At 37.8% G+C, this 13,821-nt stretch overlaps 1 protein-coding gene across 4 annotated transcripts in view; it reads left to right on the forward strand.

The window, feature by feature from the left end:
• The window catches only part of tbc1d9 (TBC1 domain family, member 9 (with GRAM domain)), a 60,783-nt gene that overhangs the window by 31,314 nt on the left and 15,648 nt on the right, over positions 1 to 13,821 (forward strand). For all 4 annotated transcript variants that reach the window (XM_072256191.1, XM_072256193.1, XM_072256192.1 and 1 more), the window contains exons 12-15: positions 1,877 to 2,162; positions 2,857 to 2,986; positions 7,063 to 7,161; positions 7,267 to 7,335. In XM_072256191.1, coding sequence (XP_072112292.1) covers positions 1,877 to 2,162; positions 2,857 to 2,986; positions 7,063 to 7,161; positions 7,267 to 7,335 — 584 coding nt within the window. The remainder of the gene's footprint in view (positions 1 to 1,876; positions 2,163 to 2,856; positions 2,987 to 7,062; positions 7,162 to 7,266; positions 7,336 to 13,821) is intronic.

Genomic DNA, 13,821 nt, shown 5'->3' on the forward strand with positions numbered 1-13,821 from the left:
TACAACCTCATAATTTTATACTTTATTTCAGGAATAAATGTAGTCCCAACACTAAATAGATGTCAGTAGTCCCAACATTGTTTAGTTTTACAGTATACATCTATACAGTTGAATGACTATAAACTTGAAAAATAAAACTAAATTTAACATGGGAAAAAGTCCTTGAAGTTCAATGGCATTATCTTCACCCAAGTACATGAAAGGAGCTTAATGACTACTAGTGAAAATGTCAAGATTAATTATTCAATATTACAGATTTGTAGCCACTTGAAATATTAGGACAATTTCAAGAGCATTTCTGAATATCCAGTTTTTCCCTGATCTTGTTAAAGCGACAAAAGATGTGATCAGTACATTTTATATTGTAAGTGAGGAAATTCTATATATGTTAAATAATTTCCCCCAGTATATTTGTTTCTGACATTTCTGATTTTTTCTATTTGTCTGAAAAACTCCAATGGAGGTGACTGTTTAAAACCTCTTCAGCTGCTGGAGTTGTACATGAACATATCTACAACAGTTACTTGAATTGATGCTTATGGCTCTGACTTAACCTGGACTCTTAAAAAATTAGAAATAAGTTATTTTGTCAAGTTATTTACCAGGTCTTTATTCATAACTCATAAATCTCTGTGGTAGAACAAAACCAGACCTAACAAGAATGACCCAAGTTGGTATTAATTAATCTCAGCCCAAAATAATGATGAGGTTACTGCAGTCAGTTGCAGTAATCCTGCTAGGGAGAGTCAAAAACAGTCAAGCACCACCAGTAACACAAAATCCTTGTGTTAACCAATATAGCAAAACAAATATGTAATTCCAAGCACATATCCCATTTTTGCATAACGGCATTATTTATCAGGTCTTCTTCGAAAGATGTTTCATGTAATGTATCTGGCAATTTTGGAAGTCTTTATTCTTGGATGTGGGCAACATTTTCCTCTTAGAACAACAAATCGTCTCTGAAGGCTGTTTTATTTATATATAAAAATTTTGGAACAGTTGAGAAACATTTGTAGCAATATCACTAGTGCCAATTCATTTTGTTATCATCTAATTTCTCTAAACCATGTAAATACAACACGCAAATGATTATTCTGGTTTATTTCACTTACAAAGATTAGCAACATTGTTTAGAATGGCCCATATATTACAATTATAGGGGCACAAAAACTGTTCATTACAGTAGAAATCCCAGTTGTTTTCAATGATTCTGTGTGCCTCAAAAGTCTATGCCATTTGAAGCTTTTCTGCTGCATTAGAATTGATGTAAATTTAGCAACTGGCAAGTTCTTCTCATGGTAATATATCCTAAAAATATCATTCGTCTAAGTGACTTCTAATTACTGCTGAGCAAAGAATATAACCCAGATAAAAACCAGTTTTACAAATATTCTGTATGTCTTTGCATAAATATTCCAAAATTATTTTTAATTGTTAGATGATACTTCATATTTCTGTCTTTATTTAATATTTAAAATGTTAATTTAAAAATAGTGCCTTTTTTTTTTCATATGCTGATTGTGCAAATTCCATATGATTGACTGTCCCACGGCTGCTGGGCCTCCAGGATATTTTAACAAAAATTTGATATTCAAGAGTAATGAGAAATTGTTTTCTGGATCTTGTTTGCTTTTGCATTGCATATAAAAAAGATGCACGTGCAAGGGTAACCTAGCATGTTCCATCATAGTGTCTACCCATGCTATCCCACCCACATCCCTGAAATTTCTTGGGAGAGGCAGTGGGCCAAATTTGATTTACTTATGGGGAAAGTAAACTTGGAATGTAATGCATTTTAAAGAATCTGTTTTGTAATATGAATGCAAAACAGTTTTCTGAAGCTTTAACAATTATCTTCTGCTGTTCTCTGTAGGTGCATTAGTGGACCAAGGTGTGTTTGAGGAGCTTACTAGGGATTATGTACCACAGCTTTATGACTGTATGCAGTACTTGGGTGTTATCTCCACGATCTCACTGTCCTGGTTCCTCACTCTATTCCTCAGTGTAATGCCTTTTGAAAGTGCTGTTGTGGTTGTGGACTGCTTCTTCTTTGAAGGAATCAAAGTAATCTTCCAACTTGCTCTTGCTGTGCTGGATGCTAATATTGAAAAGCTTTTGAATTGTAAAGATGATGGAGAAGCCATGACTATACTTGGAAAGTGAGTTATTTTTAGTTGCTGTTTTTGAATACTAGTTTCTTTTAAAAATTATGTTGTAATTATGAGTGAATGAAAGTAGCTCAAGGTGGCACAAGAGATAACTTGCACCAAACAAATCTTTAAAGCGAAAGAGGATCTAGTGCTTTCCCGGCATGTATGACGAATAAACTCCTCGCGGACTTCCAGCCGGGTATCAGTATAGATTATAACAGACGTTTCGATGACAAGCTCTGCCAAAAGATGGCAGAGTTTGTCACCGAAACATCAGTTATAATCAATAGCTATGCCCAGCCGGAAGCCTGAAAAGAATTTAAGATCTTTAAAGGTCATAAAGACAAACTTCATTAAGCATTATTTATAACCTTTCCCCTTTAGTGAGAATATATCTTTGATGGATTAATGAATTTTGGGTATGCCTTCTTTTATTATAGTAATAAAACATTTAAGTACAAAATAGCAAAAAAATTATATGTAAAAAAAATTATACATTAGAAGAATGGAATTAAAAACAAGATATAAGAAATTTAAATGTTAAGTAATGCAAGGACTCTCATTCCCTCATGGTCTGTGATGATCAATTGTCTTGAATACATAAGTCTTTTTCTCTAAACACTAACCATTTTATCAGCTTTAGTTCTGTTTGTTTAAAGAGATAAGTTTCATAAAATGAATTCCGTTTTTTTTTGTTGACTAGGTATTTGGATAGTGTGACAAACAAGGACAGTACATTACCACCCATCCCTCATCTTCATTCTCTTCTCAGTGATGATGGGGATCCTTACCCGGAGGTTGATATCTTCAAGCTTATAAGGAGTTCATATGCTGTGAGTGACCAAGTGAATTCCAGTATACCTACCTGGGTAATTTATGGTTGAGGATATTTGTAAATGATGATTTTATCCATAACTACACAAAAATCCACGTTTAGCAGAGGGAAGAATAATCTGTCAGAAAAAAATTGGAAAGCTTACGTTTAAAATAACACGAGTCAATTAGGTATGCCTAGCATAATGGCAAATTCATTACTCTTGCAGGCCAACAGGAACAGACTTAAATCAGCATTTTATACAAAACTAAATTTTATAGCATAGTACCATCTCTAGGCTATATCACTTCACACCCTTCAATCAATAACTACGTCATCAAACCAATCATCCACTGCTCCCAACCTCCTGCTTTGAGGTGCTGAAGTGAAGGTCTCTCTGCCGCACCGATATCCAGGTTAGCAAGTGGCCACGATTTGTTTTCATTTGATCTGCATGAGGCGGTTGGAGAAAGTCTTTTTTCTCTATTTTTCTTTTGTCTCTTTTCGCAATCTCATCCACCTCCATCTCACAATAAACCCTTGTTCATCTCAGTCAAATTCAATTGCCCACACCTGAAGCCTGAATCTTCACTCTCACAGAAAATCGAAACAAGAACAATTTTCATTGTTTTTGTTGTGTATGGCACCTCACCTCCAAACAGATTTCTCATAACTCTAACCCTAATGCAAAACTCTTCAACTTAAGGGATCTGGACTCCAGAGCCAAGGTCAGCAAACCTCAATAGTCAGGCTGCAATATTCAGTGCACACATGCTCAGAAGTCAAGTTTCAAGTCATTTTTGACTTTTGCTTTGAAATACACAAAGATGGAGCTTGCATTTACCCTCCACAAAGCAAGGGCTCTGCTGCCCCTTATTTGTAACACTACCAGTAATGGGTCATGAGGATCCCTAGAAAGAAGAACCATTTTCGTATCTCAAGCCATGCCTCCACAAAGGAAGACATCAATAATAAAATTCACTGTTGCCTTCAATGCCCCAATGTGGTTTTTGATCAGTCAAGAGAAGGAATATTTAACATACAACGATCTCAGGCCTGACCCACCTACTTATGTGCTTCTGAGCCCTGAACGACATACAACAGGCTCCCCTAGGTATTGGAAGATTCCCACTACTGTTCTCTCTGCAAGTGTCTTCAAGTTCACAAGAAAGTAAATGCAACTTGTCCTGAATTTGGCCTATTTTACCATGTGCCTCCAAGTACCCCGAAACCTTGTCCTTAACAATAGACTCCAACATGTTCCCAACTACTGAGGTCAGGTTAACTATAATTTCCTTTCCTCTGCCTCCCTCCCTTCTTGAAGAGTGGAGTGACATTCAATCATGCGGTGTTATTTGCATATCTGACAAATTTCAGAAATGACCACTTCTGAGCTCCTTTATAGGTTACCAGGTAGTCAGAGAAAGAGATTCAATGATCTACTCAACGTGTCCATGAGGGGAAAAGTGTAACACCCACCCCCCACCCCCACCAAATTCTTGGGAATTTCAAGTGTATGACCACTCGAAGTGGAGAAAAGGCTTTGTGCATCCATGCACCAGGAGTACACAAAAACCACGAGGCGTCCTGGAGGAAAGCTGAATGACTAACAGGGCCAGAATTGGTATTCCTGTAAATGCTGAAAAAAAAAGAGAGATACTCTTCCTATGAATGCTGCTTATAAGATTGTAGTTTAAACATCGCAGCTCCTTGAAGCAAAATACTGTAGATACTGGATAAAACTAGAATTTATCAGCAGTCAGAGTAACTGTAGTGAGAGTAAAGAGTTTACATTTCTGATCAATGATCCACATCAGAATGTTCTGAAATAGTTGGATTTATTTTAGCAGTTGTATTCTAGATGAATGTTAAGCTGATTAACAGGCCTGTTTATCAGGATTTTCTCATGGAAGATAATTAATCTGAACTATTAACTATGTTTTTAACCCAATTTTGCCCGGCTGACTGATCAGTTTGTTGCCTATCCACCCAGCTTCCCTGTGCCCCCTGGACTTTTTCCACTGCGCTTTCATACTGGGCCATGTTAAGAACCATTGCATTTTGTTAATGAGGAAACGCCATTGAGATAATCATCTTTTAAAAGGAATTTAAATTCCAACATATCCTTCCCATGCAGATTTATTTTTGGAAAACCATCACTGTAATCTGATTAGAAGTTCTGAAACTGGCTGTCAAAACCTTTACACTGATATGCGTGATATATCATGTTTGCTCTCTCACTGTAGGAATGTATGTGCAAATCTATTTTCAGAGAACTTAAAATCAGAGTTGGTGAGCTAAAATTAATTCTACACTAGGGCAACTTTGGAGAGAATCTTCATAAGCTAGAGATGCTGCCTGGCCTGCTGCGTTCACCAGCAACTTTGATGTGTGTTGCTTGAATTTCCAGCATCTGCAGAGTTCCTGTTGTTCAGAAAAAATGGGTCTTTTTCATGGTGGATTCATATAATGCAGACCTCTAGGATCAATTCACGACCCTCAATTATTTTTGGTTTTTAATTATGATTTGAAGAAGGGAGAAAAATATAAGATAATTGATATCAAAGTAGGTGAGCATACTTGTTGCCATGAGGATATTTGGATTCAATAACAGTTGAGTGAATGGGCAGACGTTTGGCAGATGATGTTTAAAATGGGGAAAGTGTGAGGTGGTACATTTCAGTAAAAGGAATCTAAAGGCAGACTTGTCTAAATGAACAGAAACTGCAAATGAATGAAACTCAATGGAAAATAGGTGTCTGCATGAATCACAAGTTAGCAAGTCTCTGCGTCATGCAAGTAGGGTTAAAATTAAGAAATGGAAATTTGTTAGAAATGTTCAGGGTACGGTGAGGCTAGAGGATATAGTATCATTCAAGGAAGTCCGTACACACAATAAATAATTTCCTGGGACTCTATTATAAGCACCTAAAGAAGTTGGGCCTGTATTCTTTGGAGTTTTCAAGTGATATTAATGAAACATAGGATTTTAAGGGGAATGTTGCTCCCTCTAGTGGGAGAATTTCAAATGATGGAGTCAGTTGCAACATAAGAAGTCCTCACTTAAACGAAGTCCGTGAGAATTTCTTTTTGTATATGCTGGTAAGTACCTGGACTTAGCAATCCTGGAGGGTTGTGGAGACTTATGGAGTACTTGGGAAGATAAAGGTACAGTTCTGAAAGATTGTGCAATTGAGAGCAACAATGAATTGGCAATGAAGAGGAATTGAAAACCAGGCAGATTAGCATGATTACATGCCCAAATAATCTGTTCCTGCTCCTACTTTCATGTGTTCTTATGATTTGCAGATTGTATTCGCATAAAGATCTGTACAACATTAACTTGACCATGGCAGATTGTGTAGCAGGCTCTGATTATTTATAAGATCTTGTCTAACCAATGCACATTGATATATTACCATCATTTTACGTTGGGATTGCCATCTAACAGAAATTTAACTGGACCGACAATTCCACAGTTGTGTTCAGAGACCAAATATTTTCTGCTCAATATCCAGATTTGTACTCCTGTCAAATCTTCCCGTCACCATAGTCATGTGTGATGTTATGAAAATTTTTAGTCACTATAGGTGAGTACAGCTTCAAAAACATTTGAAGCTTAACATTATCCAAAGTATAGGAGAACATTTGACTGTACAGATTCTCTATCCTAACCACTAGCATACTGTATCTACAATATTCACCTCTTATCAGTGCACTGCTGTGGTCTCCAAGGCCACTTGGACAGGAGCCCACAGCCTTTATTCTGTTGCATCGTGAAAGAGCAGAATGAGAAAGCCACCACCAGAGAGTTTGTGCACTGTCCTATATTTGGAAACATTCCCTCTGGGTCTAAATTTGGGAACTTCTTACTCCCCAGAAAGGATACAATTATTCTGGAAGTATGCTTTTCACCAGTCTCTGGAGCTTATGGGGATGGGCAACAAATACATTGCTGATGACTTTATTCAGTTGGTAAGACAAGTTTTGAAAAATTTATGGGACACTGCTTGATTAAACTGCTTGAATAAGGTTATTGTATTAATGGGATTCAGTATATTAAAAATATATGTAAGGCCTGTTTACTCTTTTCAGAAATTTGGCAGTATTAGAGCAGATGTGATCGAACAAATGCGGTTTAAGCAGAGACTGCGAGTCATTCAGACACTTGAAGATACAACAAAGCGTAATGTAGTGAGTGCAGTAATTTATATTTTATTAGTTTTGCTTGTATTTGCAAACCCTACTCTACATTTACATTTTAAACTAAAAGTAGTTTCATTTTATTTTAATGTTCAGGTTCGAGCCATTGTGACAGATACTGCATTTACTATAGATGAACTAGAGGAACTCTACGTTCTTTTTAAGGTAAGCAGTTTATCTGTGAAAGTAATTTTTTGCTTGGTTGGCATGTGAAATACTTCAGTAGTAAGTGTCCATCATTCCCAATAATATTATATACTTGTGATTAAAATGGAAACGTACTACAAGTAAACAAAATGTCTTTCCAAAATTGCATTGTTAAAGCTACTACTGTGATATAAATACAGAAGTGTAAAACTGACAGAGATGCTGCACACCATTCGTTGAGAAGATTCTATTTGGTTCCATCAAAACTAAAATGTATACATACTAAGCTGTTACCTTTTAGGGCAGTTAGAGGTTACTGTCTGTCTGGCATTGTGTGTACTTTTTGAGTGCATATCAGAAAGCCCGTGTTACAAATAATTTTGTGCAGATATAATTATGCTGTTTAATTTTTATTCCTTGCCCAACAATTAGACTGATTTAATTAACATACTTTATATAAATTGGTGTAATGACTTAAAATATCTGTTTCTTTTACTAACAACAAGTAACACTTCACTAACAAGCTTGATTAATCTTATCCTTCATTTCACAGCATTGTTCTCCTCATAGTTTAACACTGAGGCTGAAGTGTGTGAGTAATGTACCCTAGTCAAGCCATTACCTGTAGAGAGTAAGTAAAACAAAAGCCAGTTAGTTGGTTCAGTCAACATAGGCCAGATGTAGAGAAGCCACAAAAGTATGTGGTTGATAAATTAAAATTTTGGGAAGTATATTACTATTGTTTTCTGATGTTAAGGTTAAAATACATCATGGAAACCACTTTTTAATATAAAATTTTGTGACTATTGTTATTACGTTGCAACTTAATTGGAATTGTACTAAGTAACAAGAAAGGAAAGAACAATTGAATTGCATGCATTTCTTTGGTAATTGTCGATTTCTGATTTAATTTCATGTTCAATAACCTTTCAAATTTCCAGAAGATTTACCTATTGTAGTTTTTTGTGATTCCTTTCAGTCTTAACCAGCAGTAAGAGCAAATATTTCTAATATCAGTTAGCAATTTCCAGTATTTGGGTAGAATCGTCAACTTTGGCCAGGGTATAATATGAATACCTTGCCTTTGTGCCCGACGCGGGCCCCCTAGGCCTGAGTTGACATAGTAGTAGTAGTAATATGAATACGTATTGTAATCAACCACTGCAAATTAAAAGGAAAGTATTAAGTGTCTAGTCCAATCATGCTGCATTATGCCAACATTGATGGTGAAATTTGCAGCAATTATTTTATTTTATGGAAAAATACTCTCTCTGAACACTTTGTGCAGTCAAGTATGCAAAAATTTGATGCGTTTGTATCGTTAATACATCTTGCTGCTAAATCTGCGTCCATTTTGTCAGTCAAATTTTAAACCATTTTCTTGTGCACTAGTCGCTCTAACGATAGTTCAGTGTTTCAGATATAATGCACCATGCTGTTCAGATAGCTATCTAAAAACATTTTACAAGAAGAATCTTTAAAACTTCAACTTTCTACGTTCTCCTGTCGGTCTTGCTCTAATTTCATTATGTTATCATGTGAGAAAGACAAGCAGGAGGGGCACCGGGGGGGGGCGGGGTTGATAGATAAGAAGAGAAGAGGTAAGAGGGGAATCAGAGTGGAGAATGGAACAAGGGGGAGCGGGAAATTACCAGAAGTAGAGAAATTGATGTTCGTGCGATCAGGTTGGAGTGTACCAGGATAGAATATGAGGGGTTGTTCCTACAACCCGAGAATGGCCTCATCATAGCAGAAGAGGAGGCCATGAGCCGATATATTGGATTGAGAATGGGGATTAGAATTAAAATGGTTGGCCCTGGGAAATCCTGCTTGGTGCTTGACAAAGTGGTCTCCCTATCCATCCCTTCACTACATTTTTTGAAGGTGTGCAAGCAGTAATTTTTCAAGTATTTGAACATTTTATATGATAATGTTTTTCATTTTATACGATATTTTTCACGTTTAAATATTAAGGTCAGAGGCATTGAATCATAAACTTACCAGCTTTTAGACAGTTTTTCTGACTGTCGGAATGTTGCTCACTAGTTTTTATTTGGGCAGGACTTCTCCCAGAGCACCAGTACGGCCCAAATTTTGACAGGTGTAAGGCTCTGATACTGTTGAGTGTCCTGCCAGTTGAGTCCACTTTATTCTTGGCCAGCATGGTTTACCTTCTAAAACAAAACAGTGTTCATGTGAAATAGGGAAACCAAGCAATAAATCCAGATGGCAGACTTCATTCACCCAGGTCAACCAGATTTTAACTGGTTAATTTTTTTTGCTTGTACACTGAGATGCAAATCAAACTAAAAATATTAACTGTACCCCCAAGTTAAGGAGGTGTTGCGTTTCTCAAAACTGTTTATATTGTAAGTTACTGTAATGCACTTTTTCTAATGTAATAAATAGAGGTGCATTCCCACAAGAAGTTTATTTCTCTGTAGTAATGCTTCCATGGATGCACGATCTATAGGTAAGGGAATTCTAAATGTATTTTAGGCAAAAGAGAAAAGGCTGTTTCAATTAGTTAGAAATGTGTGCTATATTGTTTGATACAGCATTATTTTACAAGTATCAATAGAAAGATTGTCTTCTTACTTTCCTAAACAAATCTTACAAGTGACTTCCTCCTGTGAATTGACAGCTTAGTAAGTTAGTTCAGTTCTTTGTTTGGGTTTTGTCTTTGTATGTATGTTTGTTTAGTTATTTCACACAAATTCTATAGGAGTGAATGTTTCCTCTGTTTCCCAAAATTTTTGGTTGTGATTTGTGAATCCTGTAAGGGCAAATATTTGTTACCCAAATTGCCATGATGCAGTGTTGCATTAATAGTACTGTTTCTGATTTGAAGAGCAAAAGGCATATATGTTATGGTCAAACAACGGGAATTCTGCAGATGCTGGAAATTCAAGCAACACACATAAAAGTTGCTGGTGAATGCAGCAGGCCAGGCAGCATCTCTAGGAAGAGCTGCAGTTGACGTTTCAGGCTGAGACCCTTCGTCAGGACTAACTCAGGTTAGTCCTGACGAAGGGTCTCGGCTTGAAACGTCGACTGCACCTCTTCCTAGAGATGCTGCCTGGCCTGCTGTGTTCACCAGCAACTTTTATATATGTTATGGTGTTCATTCTTGCATGGACTGAAGTGCAACTATTTATTGAGAGGCAAGGTCTATGACTTTGTGGTTGATTAGAACTTAGGGTTATCTGGGTGCTGTATTTGAACAAAAATTCCATGCAGTGATACCTTGAGAAAAATTAACATTAGGTGCCACAGTAACTGATTAGAGTTCAATTCCTACGGCTGTCTGTAAGGAGTTTCTGTGTTCTCCCCATGACTGCATGGATTTCCTCTGGGTGCTCCCATTTCCAAAGACATACAGGCTAATAAGTTGAGAGCATGCTATACTTATGGTTGTTGACTCAAAACAATACGTTTCACTGTATGTTTCCATGTACATGTGACAGATGATCAAAACAGCTAATCTAATCTTTGCTAGTATTACTAACTAATGGAGAGAATTTTATGAACCCTGCATGGGGGATAAGTTTCCATGCCAAGAGACAGTAGACTAGCAAGTTTCGGTGTTCTTTTCCTGAGCATCCGAACTGGGTCGATTTAATAGACTTCCATGCCTACTGTATGCTCTAGGGTCAGTGGGTGGATCTGAGCCTAATTGTGTAGGATGTCTGAATGGATATTATAATGTGGGCAATGGGTCAGGTGTAATTAGGGCCAAACCAGTTGCTTGGAAGCATTGCGTATTCTGTTAGATTATTGGGATGGAATTGGGTACTAGTGTAGTTGTTCCTGAAATACGGCAGTTCAGCGTCTTCTACAGTGCTTTAGAAAGTGATTTTTCAAAAGGAAGTCCTGATATAAGGAGCACAAAAGCAACTTGACCTCGGAACTACACAATCATACTTTTGGATTTGGAAAGAGGCTAATTATAACTTCATTAAACAGGAGCTGGAACAGAATTTGGGGAGTGTTTGTTGCTGGGTAAGTCCATGTCTGATATAAGGGAGTTATTTAAAGGCCGTCTGGTCAGAATTCATGACTGCATGTTCCTATAAGTAAGAAACACAAGGATGGCAAGATTCCAGAACCTTGGATAATGAAGGATATTGCAAATATAGTCCAAAAGAAAAAAAGTCGAAGTGAAGTCTGTTGTCATGTGCATAAGTACACTTATGGGTGCAATAAAATGAAAAGCATCACAGGCACACAGTATCAGAAACACAACATTTGACAAAGAAAAAAAACAAACTATACAAAATTATACCTGAAATTAGAATAATTCAGAGTGGTAATAGTTTTGCCATACTGAGATAGTGAAAAGGTGGGTTCATGAACTGTATGCTTGAAGGGAATTAGTTGTTTCTGCTGGTGTGGGACTTAAGACCTCTTGCTTCCAGCCTGATGATTAGCTGCATGCGAATACACGGCCTGGGAATCTTTGGTGTATGTTGCCTTCTTGATGCAGTATCTCATGTAGATCCTTCTGATGTTGGGGAGGGATGTGTCATTGATGTGCTGAGTCCACTAGTCTCTGCAGCTGAATGTGTTCCTTTTCATTCAAATTGCTGTGCCAGATTGTGATGCAGTCTGGATACTTTCAATAGCACGCCTGCAGAGGTATGTTACTGTGTTCGGTTTCAAAATGCAAAGGGAATTTATTATCAGAGTACATATATGTCACCATATACAACCCCAAGATTCATTGTCTTGTGGGCATACTGAATCAGTGAAAGACCACACCAGCTTGGGCATTCAACACTCTGCAAAAGGCAAATAATTGCATATACAAAAAATGGTTTCATGCCAGACTTCCTTCACTTTCTGCAAGAATAAAGATTCTGGCGTGCCTTCTTTATAATTGCATTGATGCACTGGACCCAAGACATATTTGATATATTAAAGCTGCTGACCCTTTCTCCTGCCATTCCACCTACTGTATATGGACTGGCACATTTTTGCCCTCTTTCCCTTTCCTGGAGTCAACAATCAGTTCTTTAGTTTTACTGATGTTGAGCAAGAGGTTGCTGAGCACCACTCAACGAGCTTTCCTGTCTCCCTCCTGTACACTGACTATAGGAAGCTGAAATCAGTAGGTCCTTTCAGGAATATAAAGGAAGCCCAAGAGAACTTAAACAGGGCATCCAGAGAGTGTTGTTAAATGTCTTTCGTGAGTAGGATCGAAGAGAATCCCAATGCATTTTATAGATCTGTTAAAAACAAGGGTAACTTGGGAAACAGTAGGCCCATTCAACAACAAAGGAGGGAATTTATGCCAGGAGCCAGAGAAGTGGGCAAGGTACCAAATGCATGATTGTCATCAGTATTCACGAAGGAGAGAAATGTGGAGGATAATGAGGTCAGAGAGAGCTATGCTGATTCCTTAGGGCGTGCTACTATCAGGAAGGAGGATGAGGTGTTGGGGCCTGGAGAATATATCAGTGGTGTTCCTCTGTTTAAAAAGGACAACAGAGATAAGCCAGGAAATTATAGGCTAGAGAGCTTTACATCAGATGTAGGGGAAATTATTGGAGAACATTCTAAGAAATGGGTCCTACTCCCATCTGGAAAGGTGTACGCTTACTAGGAATAGTCAGCACGGCTCAGTGCGGGAGAGGTCATATCATACAAACGTGATTCGTAAGATAAGTTGATGATCTTTGTCTTCCAAATGATTCTTTTAGTTGCTCTCTGTAGGTTTTTAAAAGCTTCCTAATCCTCTATCTTCCAGCTAACTTCTGCTTTGTTACATGCCTTCTCTTTTTCTTTTCTATTAGTTTTGACTTCCCTTGTCAGTCACAGTTGTACTATTTTGCCATTTGAGTATTCCTTTGTTTTTAGAATACATCTGTCCTGCACCTTCCTCATTGTTCCCAGAAACTCACACCATTGCTGCCCTGCTGTCATTCCCGTGATCATCTCCTTACAATTTACTTTGGTCAACTCCTCTGCCATACCACTCTAATTTCCTTTACTCCACTGAAATACTGCTACACCACACTTTACTTTCTCCCTATCAAAATTCAAGTCGAACTCAACCATATTGTGATGACTGCCTCCTAAGGGTTCTTTTACCTTAAGCTCCCTGATCATAAGACCATAAGACATAAGAGCAGAATTAGGCCCTCTGGCCCATCGAGTCTGCTCCACCATTCAATCATGGCTGATCCTTTTTTTCTCCTCCTCAACCCCATTTCCCGGCCTTCTCCCTGTAACCTTTGATGCCATGTCCAATCAAGAACCTATCAATCTCTGCCCTAAATACATCAATAACCTGGCCTCCACAGCTGCATGTGGCAACAAATTCCACCAATTCACCACCTTCTGGCTAAAGAAATTTCTCCACATCTCTGTTTTGAATAGATGCCCCTCTATCCTGAGGCTGTGCCCTCTTGTCCTAGATTCTCCCACCATGGGAAACATCCTTTCCACATCTACTCTGTCTGGGGCTTTCAACATTCAAAAGGTTTCACTGAGATCCCCCTT

The sequence above is a fragment of the Mobula birostris genome, chromosome 4, assembly GCF_030028105.1.
Source record: "Mobula birostris isolate sMobBir1 chromosome 4, sMobBir1.hap1, whole genome shotgun sequence".
Classification (NCBI taxonomy): Eukaryota; Metazoa; Chordata; class Chondrichthyes; order Myliobatiformes; family Myliobatidae; genus Mobula; species Mobula birostris.